This window comes from Papaver somniferum, chromosome 7 (genome assembly GCF_003573695.1).
Source record: "Papaver somniferum cultivar HN1 chromosome 7, ASM357369v1, whole genome shotgun sequence".
In the NCBI taxonomy this organism is placed as follows: Eukaryota; Viridiplantae; Streptophyta; class Magnoliopsida; order Ranunculales; family Papaveraceae; genus Papaver; species Papaver somniferum.
This window is the reverse complement of record NC_039364.1, coordinates 259,893,619-259,906,677: the sequence shown is the minus strand read 5'-3', so window position 1 is coordinate 259,906,677 and position 13,059 is coordinate 259,893,619. Positions and strand designations below refer to the sequence as shown.

Below are 13,059 nucleotides of genomic sequence, written 5' to 3'. Positions count from 1 at the left end.
GATAGGCAAGATAAAGAAGTCACAAACATCTTCGTCTCACTGTTTGTGATTCCTCGACAATCCGCTTGTGCAGTCAGGAAGGATTGTAGAGAGGTGATTGATTAATCTAGGCCATTCTTCGGGAATATAAGACCGGATTATCAATTGGTTCCTGTTCACCTTGATTTTATATCTTAAGACGGAACAAAACCTAGGGTTTATCTTTAGGAGACAAATTTATCCTTTTATAGAGTTTTCCGTGTGAGACAGATCTGTTTATTATCAAGTCTGTGGTTTTGGGTTACAACAACTCTTGGTTGTGGGTTAGATGATCTAAGGGTATCAAGTGCGCAGTATCCTGCTGGGATCAGCGGCGTAGGATTACAACTGTACCTTGGATCGGTGGAAGACTGATTGCGGTTCAACGATAGACCAGTCCGAAGTTAGTTTGCAGTAGGCTAGTATCTGTAGCGGCTTAATACAGTATGTATTCAATCTGGACTAGGTCCCGGGGATTTCTGCATTTGCGGTTTCCTCGTTAACAAAATTTCTGGTGTCTGTGTTATTTCTTTTTCACATTATATTTTATATAATTGAAATAATACAGGTTTTGCGTTAAGATCATCAACCTCTCTAATCCAACCTTTGGTTGTTGATTGTAGTTGATTGATCCTTGGACATCGGTCTTTGGTACCATCCAAGTTATCTCTCTTTGATAAAGACTCGCAGATTTCTGTTTGCTTGAGTAAAGATCAAATCGAGAGATTGAGATAATTACTCCTTGAGATATTTTTTTTTATCTAGATTGAGTTTGACTGTCTAGTTGATTCTCTAGCAAAGTATTTTGGAGTTAGTCCATACAGATTGCTAATCGAAATATTGGGTGGTGTTGTTAGACCCCCGCTTTTTCAATTGGTATCAGAGCAGGCAAACACGTTTAAGACCTCATCAGTCCGTGTTTGTAGCAATCTGAGTCTGTGGACAGGATCTCATACGCATACCAAAATACCTCCTAAAGTTGTCAACTTTGTCAAGCGTCTCGGAAATACCTCAAAGGGTCACTCCTTAGATGATTCTTCGTAATCCCGAGGTAGGAAGACTGTTCCATAATGTGTTGGTCATTCTTTCTCCAATGAGACTTTAGATAAAATGACAATAGCTGAAATGGAGCTCACCAGAATTTCAAAAAATTCTACAGAGCTTGTTGACCTCAAGGATCAGTAGACAGCTCATGGATGAATTCGAAAAGTCTATTGATAGTGAGCAAGTACTCTACAACATTATAGGGTCATTCTCTAAGGAAATTGAGAAACTTCTTCATGAAAACAACATACAGCGTGAAAAGATTTGTGATCTTGAAAAGCTGGTCAAAGAAGGTTCAATTAGAGAGATTGTTTGATCAAGACGCATTCATCTGATCTAGACAGACTTCGTGTTGAGAAGGAGAAACTTGAAGCATCTTTTGTCTTACCCCATGGACAGTACGAATCCTTGGAAAAGGAAAACTCTGTCTTAAAGAAAAATTCTTCTGCACAAACTAATTCTCATGAGTTACTGTACAGAATGAAATTTTCTCCAGAAGAAGATTGTGTCAAGAAAAGTTTTCATAACTTACAATCTTCTCCGGTGGATATGAAGTTTAAACAAGTACCAGTTGTTGCTTCTCCTCCAAGAATTTGTACCTTCTGTGGAAAAGGAAATCACTATGCTATCCATTGTTTTGCTAGAAAGAAACGTGTTTCTGAACTTCACAAGTTGCTTCTTTCTACTGTCAATGGAGTCAATAGTCGGACGACTACTACAGTGAAGGTCTCGTTCACAGGAAACCAAACATCTTATAAAAATGATATCTCTCCTTTAAATCATTACAGGACATTTGTAAATCCACGTGTTACCAATGAAAGTATGTCATGTACTTATAAGAACACATATGATAAATCTAAGTCTAGTGTGTGGAGACGAATTTCAGAAAATCCCCTAAAACCTATTTCTAGAGGTCCTAGACTTTGTCATCAGAAGGGTTTCTCTCCTGTGATTCCCATAAGAACTTCTAGACGCACTCTTTTTCCTGGAAGCTGCAGTGAAAGAACTAGAAATGCTGTAATAACACATCCTGAAAGAAATTACAGTTACTCTCTCAGAACCTATGGTGAGACTATGTCTCCCTCTGCTACTTAGCAGCAGAATGGTCCATTCTTGTGTTTAACTTGAGAGATACAAGGATGAGGATTTGAGAGATGCTCAAGTATTGTGATATATTTTTCTTGTCTTTGCTGTTTTACCCTTTTCGCTTTGTCTTCTTGTCTCTATAATTTTGGGATGGAAGTTTTTTTTTTTGAAAGATACATAGTGTGCAATATCAATTTTAGGGCAAATGGTTTTTGGTCGGCCCACGAAAGCCCGTATCTCCTCAAAGAACTCTAGGGTTTCTATCCAGGGCGTTCACGAACATATATAAATCTTATATGTTTTTCATTTTTCTTCAGAAAGGAGGACTATGAAATCTGTTCCCAAAGAAGAAGTTAACCCCTTGGTTGAGGATGATCTCAAAGGATGTGATTATGGTCAAGAGTTTATACGGAAGAAGATGCTTGAAAGAAAAGAGTATAACACTTGGATTGGTGAATCTGTCAAGGATTTGATTAGTGTTCAGAATGAAGTTAAGAACGAACTGGATAACCTCCAATTGCAGACAATCCAGCTGATTGATGGACATGCGAAAATCCTTGGTATTCAGATTATCTTGATCAGAAATCAGAAGAAAGTTATCCTTGACTATGCAAAGGCTCGTCATTATGCTCACACTATGAAAAGTCAACGTTCTAACTTTTGAACATGGTGTCTCTACGGTCAACATGGTCAAGGATATCAGTGACTCTTACTTTGATGGACCATTTCAGAGGCATGAAATCATCAAGGAAAACTGAGTCTTATATGCATAGTAAGTCTTCTTTTTGGATTAGTTGGAAGAATAGCTAGTGCTTTAAATAGCGATGATTGTGACTACACATACCTATTTTTGTTTTCATCTTCTTATGTTATTTTTTAGGTTTATTGGTTATTAAATTCTAAAAATATTTGGAGGATGATGTTTATTGAAGTATTTTAATGGTTTGTGATATTGCAATATTTTTATGGGATATGTATTTTTTACGTCCGTGAACATGAAGGCACCGTATTGCTGTCAAAAGTAAAGTCGTTCATGAATCGGTATTCGTATTGATGAAAAGACGAATGTACTTTTGACATATACAAAAGTTATGCCTATGCAATCATGTATTTGATGGAAAATAGGATAAAAATTTTTGTTCAACAAGGATAAAGTCTATTATGTCATTATGATGGAAAATAGAATAGATCCTTGTATGTTATCCACGATATTGATCTTCATTGATCCATTTTATTATGTTTTACCGTGAAGGCTCCATTGTGTGTCTTATGTTGAGCACCTTACGACTAAGTCGATTTACCTTGGCTTTGTTGGTTGTTCCATAAGATGCTATATGTCGAGAATTAGGAACTAAATTAATCAACTAGTTTGGTTGTTTAGTTAGTACTCCATAAGTCTACTTTCTTATGTTGAGTACATGTACGGTTAAAGGTTGTCATATTCTATGATGAACTGGGTTCCACAAGTTTTCTTATGTTGAGCCCAAAATAATTAAATTAATTACTTCGGTAATTAGTTTGGTTGTTTGTATTCCAATTAGATTAATTATAGGTTCTCTTGTAATTAATCTAGTTGAGTTTTCATATATTCCACAAGTTCTTTTGTTGAGTATATGAAAGGATACACTATCATGTTCTTTGGTTAATGTAGTCATATATTCCGTAAGGTTTTCCTTATGTTGAGTATTTGAACGGTTAAGTTAGTCATCTCCATGTGATTGACTTAGTCGTAGCTCCGTGAGTTTACTTATGTTGAGCACTTTCAATTAAATTGATCACTTTTGTGGTTTGATTTAGTTGCGTATTCCAATTGAATTAATCATGGGTTTACTTGTGGTTAATTTGGCTGACCTTTGAATATAGAAAATCATTTCTATGGTTTTTGGTGTCCAATAAAAAATCCTTCTTTTCTTTCGAAATTAAGGTCGCTCTTGTTGTTCTCTCGGGAATGACATCAAATGGGGGAGAGTTCTTTTGAACTTGTGCTTAATGGTAATATCTTGCGGGAAGTGCAGCTGTGGAATTTTATAGGGGTTATCTTGTATCTTAAAACTCCTTGATGAATGTTGTTAGCTTCGGCTATTAGATTGCATCTAAATTAAGTTGGTATGTATTTTTCTTTTGGTCATCAAATGTCTCTTATGGAAATTTCAGTAAGGTCTCATTCTTGTACCTTTGCCAATTTTATTGAGAAAAACGGGGAGAAATATTGTAGTTCACACTACAAATACATATGGTTTTCGGATCATTGTGTAAGGGGGAGTGGTTTCCATGATCGAGATGGAATATTGACTAAGGGGGAGTTATACATATCACCGTAGTATTATTGTTAAAGTCGTGATACAATTGGACTTTGATGTTATGTAATAATACTATGACATTGTATAATAATGATCGAGAATCTCAATTTCTCTCATTGTTATAGCTACGGATCTTCAACAACGATGGTGCTAAGCTTACAACCTTTGGGATCATTTGAGTACTTGGAAGGACGAAGATTTCAAGTAACGTTGAAGATTAGACTATGGAATAGGAGCCACTAAAGTTTATCTTTTTTGTATTACATATGTATTAATAGTTTTGTCATTAAAATTAACAAATGGGGAGATTGTTAGAGCATAGCTCGGTCAACCTCGCATGCATTGCTATCTCAAGCATGTTTGTCAATGTTAGTGATCAAAACTATAAGTCTTGATTTCTAGCCTACATCGCTAAGTCTCGGACTAGGATAGAAAAGTGTAGTTAAGCTCAAGGACTTCATGGAGATTCATCATACAACGACGAAGATCTATCCAAGGAACCGTGAAACTTCATCAACAAAAAGGTATGTGGAGACTTGAACTTATTTATCACTCAAAAGTCTATCTCTTCTATCTCCTACTTCTTATGAGACAAAAGTCTTATGCTATATAGTCTAGATCATACACATTTTATGTTTCGAGCTGAGCATTCATTTATTATCTTTTATCTCGAAATCGTGTGTTGGTAAAGCGTTTCTCTTTGATCAAGTTTATCTTCACCTAGTGACGAAAGTCATGAAAAGTTTCAATCACTTTGAGAATTGCTCTGACGTGAATCGGTCTGTGAATAACGGCTACATAGCATCCTCTGAGAATGTCTCAATGATTGAAATGAGACTTTAGATTACATAACCATGTATTCATTGAACCAAAGTTTTCGAAATTTGATGATCAAGAGAAATCGGGAGGATTGTGGAATTGGCTTGCCAAGTCCGCGAACTGTAGGAAGTTCTCGACCGAGAATTTCTGCTGGGATTTTCCGAAACTCGTTTGTGTGCTTAGTCCTCAAACCCAGTCCGCGAACTGGCGGAAGTTCTCATTCCGAGAATTTGTGCTGAGTTTGGAAAACTCAACCGATTAACTTAAGTCCGCGAACTTGTTTGTGAACTTAAGAGGTTATGATCTAAAGATGTGCTCTGAACATGAAACATTAAATTACTAAGGAATGCTTTATGCAAACCGTGGCTATAATATTCATGAGACGATTCAATCGAATCGAATCATCTTTATTTCAATTGTGTCTTGTGTAGTTACATAAGATCTCATAGCAATTGAACAACTCTTTAACTAGTTCATTTGAGTCAATTGAACTAGTTATGGTGAAGAAGAACAAGGTTAATATGAAATGCTCATATGGTTAACCTTTTGGGTTAATATGTTGAACCAACATACACACACACGTTTGGACATGGTTTTCTCAAACCCAGTAAACGTCTACTCAAGTGTGTGTGACAAGCTAAGTTTTCGATCTAACGATTTAGAAATATTAGCTTGAATCTAAATCAGGTTTTCATCTAACGGTGAATAAGGATTGCTTTGTACCTAAGGAAAAACCTTGATTTGAAGGCTATATAAAGGAGACATATAGCATTGTGCAAAACTAATCCCCAGACGTCTGTGTGCTACTAGTGCGCCCGCTAGAGTCGTTCTCCATTAACCTTTGATTTTCTTCTCTAAAATCAGGTTAACGACTTAAAGACTTCATTGGGATTGTGAATCCAAACCGATACTACTTTATCGTAGTTGTGTGATCTGATCTTGCATCTTCTATCGTACGAGTACAATCGATTGATTGACTTGAGATCGTGAGAGTTCTCCGATAGGCAAGATACAGAAGTCACAAACATCTTCGTCTCACTGTTTGTGATTCCTCGACAATCCGCTTGTGTAGTCAGGAAGGATTGTAGAGAGGTGATTGATTCATCTAGGATGTTCTTCGGGAATATAAGACCGGATTATCAATTGGTTCCTGTTCACCTTGATTTTATATCTTAAGACGGAACAAAACCTAGGGTTTATCTGTGGGAGACAAATTTATCCTTTTATAGACTTTTTTGTGCGAGACAAATCTGTTTATTATCAAGTCTGTGATTTTGGATTAAAACAACTCTTGGTTGTGGGTGAGATCAGCTAAGGGAATCAAGTGCGCAGTATCCTGCTGGGATCAGAGGCGTCGGAGTACAATTGTACCTTGGATCGGTGGGAGACTGATTGGGGTTCAACTATATTCCAGTCCGAAGTTAGTTTGCAGTAGTCTAGTGTTTGTAGCGGCTTAATACAATGTGTATTCAATCTGGACTAGGTCCCTGGGTTTTCCTGCATTTGCGGTTTCCTCGTTAACAAAATTTCTGGTGTCTGTGTTATTTCTTTTCCGCATTATATTTTGTATAAGTGAAATAATACAGGTTGTGCGTTAAGATCATCAACTTCTCTAATCCAACCTTTGGTTGTTGATTGTAGTTGATTGATCCTTGGACATTGGCCTTTGGTACCCTCCAAGTTATCTTTCTTTGATAAAGACTCGCAGATTTCTATTTGCTTTAGTAAAGATCAAATCGAGAGATTGAGATAATTACTCATTGAGATACTTTTTTATCTAGATTGAGTTTGACTGTCTAGTTGATTCTCTAGCAAAGTATTTTGGAGTTAGTCCATATAGATTACTAATCGAAATATTGGGTGGTGTTGTTAGACCCCCGCTTTTTCAGACATGTCGAAAGCTTTCGACAGAGTGGAATGGGATTTCCTAATCCGAATCATGCAGAGAAAGGGATATAATGAAAAATGGCGTAATCTAGTGTATCAATGTATTTATACTACTACTCTAGCTATTCTTATAAATGGATCCCGAACACATTTTTTTAAACCAACTAGGGGATTAATACAAGGAGATCTTATATCTCCACACCTTTTTCTGTTTTGCATTGAGGCACTTTCTAGAACCCTTATACATGTTGAAGACCAAGGCTCAATAAAAGGACTAAAAATAACCAACAATGCTCCTTCAATTAGTCACTTAATGTTTGCTGATGATTGTATTATATTCTGTGAAGCTGATAATCTGTCAAGTAATAATCTTGTTAAACTGTTCAAGGATTTTGGGGAGGCCTCTGGTCAGTTAATCAATCTGGCTAAATCAGGGGTCTTCTTTAGCTCTAAAGCTGATCCTACTCTCAGGAATAGTGTGAAGCAGATACTAGGAGTAAATGAGATACCTATAAATGATAAATACCTAGGATCACCTTTATTTACTTACACTTCAAAAATAAAATGTTTTGAACCCCTAGTGGAAAAAATGAAAAACAGATTGATAGGATGGGAAGGTACACTTCTAAATCCTGCTGGTAGAGGTGTAATGATAAGAAATGTTTCTTCTTCTATTTGTGTTTACCAAATGAATTGTTTTAGAATACCTGTTAAGATTTGTAATGACATAACTAAGTTGCAAAGAAACTATTGGTGGGGTAGAGATGAAAATGGATTGAATGATAAAGGTAAAAAAGGTATTTGTCTTATAGGTTGGGATAATATGTGCAAATTTTTGGAGGAAGGAGGTTTAGGCTTCCCAAACATGAAATTTTTTAATATAGCTATGCTGGCTAAGATATGATGGAGACTGCATGAAAATTCTGATTCTTTAATGGCTAAAAGTCTTAAAGCTAAGTACTATCCTTTGTGTGATATTCTTCATATAAACACTGTTCCAAACCAAAGTGATAGTTGGATGTGGAAAGGTATATTGTTACGAGTAGCTTACTTAAATAAACATTGTTTCTGGGAGTTGGGAAATGGAGAAAATATAGATATATGGGACGACTACTGGATCCTAGATGTTAAACCAACCGCTAACAGTGCTAGGACATGAAATGTAGGTATCACTAAAGTATGCCATTTGATTACAACAAATAGAACTTGGGATATGACAAAACTAGCAGGTTGCTTCGACAGAATTACTGTAGACAAGATAAGCAAGATACAAATTCCTAACAATGGTTTACCAGACATTCCTCACTGGACGCTAAGCAACACATGTATCTTTACTGTTAAGTCTTTATATAACAACATTAATTGTACAGGAGAATCTAACATTCAGTGGAACAATATTTGGGAAATGAAATAACTCATTCAATCAAAACCTTTATCTGGAAGGCAACACACTCTATACTTTCAAATAGTGTGAGAGTTGTTGCTATAATACCAGAAATAGATGTTTATTGTAAACTTTGTAATGTAGAGGATGAATCTCTTACTCATTTATTCATGAAATGCAACTTCACAAAACATGTATGGATGCATCTTAATTTTGATATTGACAATGTAATGCAAAATGCTAACACTTTTCATGATTATTTAAATGGTTGGTTTACTCAACTAGATAGAGAAAACAATGTAATTGAATGAAATGTTTTTTGTAGTATTGTAACATGGCATGTTTGGAAAGCAAGATGCAATCGTGTATTCAAAAAAGAAATTCAAAATAGTATTGTAACAACAAGGAAGATAGTTAAATTCATTAATAGTTATATGTGTGTTAGTAGAAAAGAATACGATGTCATGCAAACCTTGTATTACAATCCGCTAAACGATGACTCATTGATTGTTACTAGCTGCCAACCCCAGGGAAATTTAGGATACATGGCAATGGCGATAAACATAGCTTTATCCATGCATGAATTTATGACTAGTTCAGGAGTTGGACTAACACTGATTGATTTTGCAGGAAGAACTATCGAAGCTAGGGGTAGTTGGAGAAATTGTACCACTAGAGAACAGTTAGAAATAATAGGGGCGGAGGCGGCTTTTCATTGGCAGTTGAAATGAGTGGTTACCATATCATTTTTCAAAGTGATTTGCAACCCACTCTCAAGTTGCTGATAGGAATGTATGCTGAAGCTAGAAAAAGAAGATTCAAACAAAACTCGGATTTTAGAAACAAGTCAAACTTTGATATAAATTTTAAAGCTATGATTTTTGTATTAACAAGTAGATTCAATATCATTTGGACATCAAACTTGTCAGTTTTTTTGTAATAGATTCACTATCCAAAATAGTTGGAAAGGTGAAAGTCTCTTAGCCATTATGAACTATTTAGACATCCAAAATTGGAATGTACAAGTCATGAACACAAACGACTTCATCAGAAGACGTATGTTAACTATGTAAGTTCGAGAAATTATCCTCTTTTATGAAAAAAAAACGCTCAGTGGTTGTACCGAGATAGTAACTTTTTTCTTTTTTTCACCGTCTAGCTACCTAGACTAGTAGATTCCGAGCCGGCTCACTCCGGTTTGTTTAAGAACTGGAACCTATAGCCACAATATTGGTTCTACATATATAAAAGTAACCTTATCATCTTCTTCAGTCTCTCCAGTTTCAAATACTCTCATAACAGTAAAATGCAAAGATTATCATCCTCCTCTTTAATCTCAATTCATATTTTGAGAAGATTTCAATGAAACAGTGAAATAAATGTGTACAACAAGTTGTAGAGCTCCCACATGGGTGTCATCAAGAAGATTATTCGAGCAGACATTAATGGATCTTCAGAAATGTTCAAACCTTAAGCATTTAAAAGAAATGCAAGCACAAATCATGAAAGCAAATCTTCATCAAGACCCATTTGTAGCACCTAAACTTATCTCAGCCTTTTCAATTTGTCATCAAATGCCATTAGCAGTTAAGATTTTCAATCAAATCCAAGAACCAAATGTTCATCTCTATAACACACTTATGAGAGCTTTTGCTCATAACTCTCAGTATTCAGCAGCTTTCTCTACTTTCTTTGATTTGCAAGAGAATGTGTTGTTTCCTGATAATTATACATACCCAATTCTGTTGAAAGCTTGTTGTTCTGGGGGTCCTAGTCATCTTCTTCTTCGTCAAGTTCAAATGATTCATACCCATATTGAGAAATTTGGTTTTTATTCTGATATTTTTGTGCCAAACTCTTTGATTGATACTTATTCCAAGTGTGGGAAGCTTGGGATTGTTTCTGCTATGAAAGTGTTTGATTCAATGCCTGAGAGAGATACTGTGTCCTGGAATTCTATGATTACTGGGTTTATAAAAATGGGGAAGTTAGAGGATGCTCATAAACTGTTTGATAAAATGCCATATAGAGATATGGTTAGTTGGAATTCAATGCTGGATGGGTTTGTGAAAGCAGGAGATATGAATTCGGCTTTTCAGTTGTTTCAAACTATGCCTGACAGGAATATTGTTTCGTGGTCGACGATGGTTTGGGGGTACTGTAAGATTGGTGATATGGATATGGCGAAATTCTTGTTTGAGAAAATGCCTGTCAAGAATTTGGTTCCGTGGACTATAATTATATCTGGGTATGCAGAGAAAGGATGCGCGAAAGAGGCTTTTAGTTTGTATGATCGTATGGAGAGAGCTGGGTTGCGGCCTGATGATGCTACTTTGATTAGTATTTTAGCTGCTTGTGCTGAATCTGGGTTGTTTAGTTTAGGTAAGAAAATTCATTTGAAGATCAAGAGGAGTAAATTCCGACATAGTATTCAAGTTTGTAATGCTTTGATTGATATGTATGCAAAATGTGGGGATTTGTCTGATGCATCCTCAGTTTTCGAGGAGATGACAGAGAGAAATGTAGTAACTTGGAATACGCTGCTTCAAGGGTTGGCAATGCATGGGAATTGCGAAAAAGCGCTCAGTTTCTTCTCTAGGATGACTCGAGAAGGGATTGAACCTGATGGAGTCACATTTGTTAGTGTATTGTCTTCTTGTAGCCATGCTGGTCTTGTGGATGAAGGTCGCCACTACTTCAGTTTATTGAAAAGAGATTATGGAAGTGCTCTTCAAGTTGAGCATTACGGGTGTATGGTTGATCTTCTTGGGCGAGGCGGGCATTTGAAAGAAGCATTTGAGCTAATCAAAACTATGCCTATGGAGCCAAATGCGATAATCTGGGGTACCCTTTTGGGTGCTTGCCGGATGCACAGCAATGTAGAGTTAGCAGAGGAAGTGGTTGATCGGTTGGTACAATTGGAACCGAAAGATGCAGGAAGTTTAGCGATATTTTCTAACATATATGCTGCAGCAGGTGACTGGGATGGCGTGGCTAAGGTGAGATCGAAAATGAGAGATGTTTATAAGCAACCTGGTGCAAGTTCAATTGAGATAGATGATGAAGTGCATGAATTCAGAGTTTCAGATACAGCTCATCCTGAATCCTCGAGGATATACCACATGGTAGACAGATTAAAGCAGCATCTCGAGCAAGTTGGGTACGTCCCCAGAGCGCATTGTTAGAGCTCAAAAGAGTTTCGTATGTTGATGTTTTTTTTGACAGATCCATTGATATAAATGAGTGAGAAACCATTACAGCGTATAAATGAAAATTTGATTGTACAAAACAGCATTGTTGCAATGTATATACTTGTTCTCCAATTTCCCAGGTGAAAACTGCGTTTTTCACTCTCTCAAGTAAGTTATGGAATCAGGAGGCTTGAACTTGGAAATTCTAATTGGAAAGACTAGAAGAAGAAAAAAAACCTGCAATATGGATTGTCGGGGGATTAACCCCGTCAGACTGTCTATCTGACAGTGTAATAAACCATGTAAAACAGTGTAGATCTTTACTTCCCTGCAATTACAATTTGGATGATGTACATTCAAAAAATAGCACCATCGCCACTGCAATAAGCATAAGCGGAATAAAAATTTTCAAGATGAGAAGTTCTTCAGGCGTCATCTCCCTTCGCCTCCGGCAAGAGCAATAGTGTAAATAAGCTTTGCTTCCACACTCATAGCAAAATTTTGTGCTGCATCTGCAATGGAATAATAGTATAATACTGATAAATTATTCAAAGAAATAAAAACTTACATTACGATGAAGAATTGAAGGGAGAATGCAGGACCTGCAACGAATTACATAACAACCTGTGCTACGCTGCACGTAACACTTGCAGGTTGGACATCTAGCCCACCCTTTACGTGCAACAGTTTCTTTGAACAAAAGGTCTTTTTTGTCTCTTATAATCACTTCGTCTGGACTTCTGGTGCAATAATGAGAATTCTGCCATGGAACCATGCAATGGAAACAAAATAACCTCTTGCAACCTGGACACCTTGTTTCTCTAGTTACGCCACCACACTCATCCAAAACCAACTCAAAGCAGTTCGGGCAGTAAGCTTGTTTATCAACAAACTTTGCTAGAATTTCTGATTGGCAGAGCAAGTCGCACCATCTGACGAACAATTTTGGAGGCAGGATAGAGCGACATGAAAGCAAGTCGAGATTGATGGAACAGTCGATATTGGGACACTTAATTGTTGATGCACTGTCGTCATAAACATTCACCTCTATGTACTTTGTTATACAATCAGTACAAAAGTTATGTATGTATGAGCAATCCCCGGTCTTAAATTTCTTACTACGAGGAAGAGTTTCGGTGCAGATATCGCAAGTGAATAACGATACGCCCGTTCGGTAACCCAATGTGTGGCTGGATTATGGATTTTCTGTGACACGGTTTACCATGGCTATAACAAATAAACAGATAAAGATTAGTATTAATGATTTGAGTTCGAAACTCGTCAGCACAGTAGATAGAGAAGGTATCATGTTCCAAGAAAAAGTGCACCT

The 13,059-nt window shown here is 36.6% G+C and overlaps 1 protein-coding gene across 1 annotated transcript; it reads left to right on the top strand.

Annotated features, from left to right (window-relative positions):
• Window positions 1-9,821: 9,821 nt before the first annotated feature.
• On the top strand, window positions 9,822-11,861 carry LOC113300242 (pentatricopeptide repeat-containing protein At3g29230-like). The gene has a single exon (XM_026549450.1). It carries the CDS (start codon window positions 9,918-9,920, stop codon window positions 11,721-11,723), a length of 1,806 nt encoding a protein of 601 aa, XP_026405235.1. The 5' UTR covers window positions 9,822-9,917; the 3' UTR covers window positions 11,724-11,861.
• The last annotated feature ends 1,198 nt before the right edge of the window (window positions 11,862-13,059 follow it).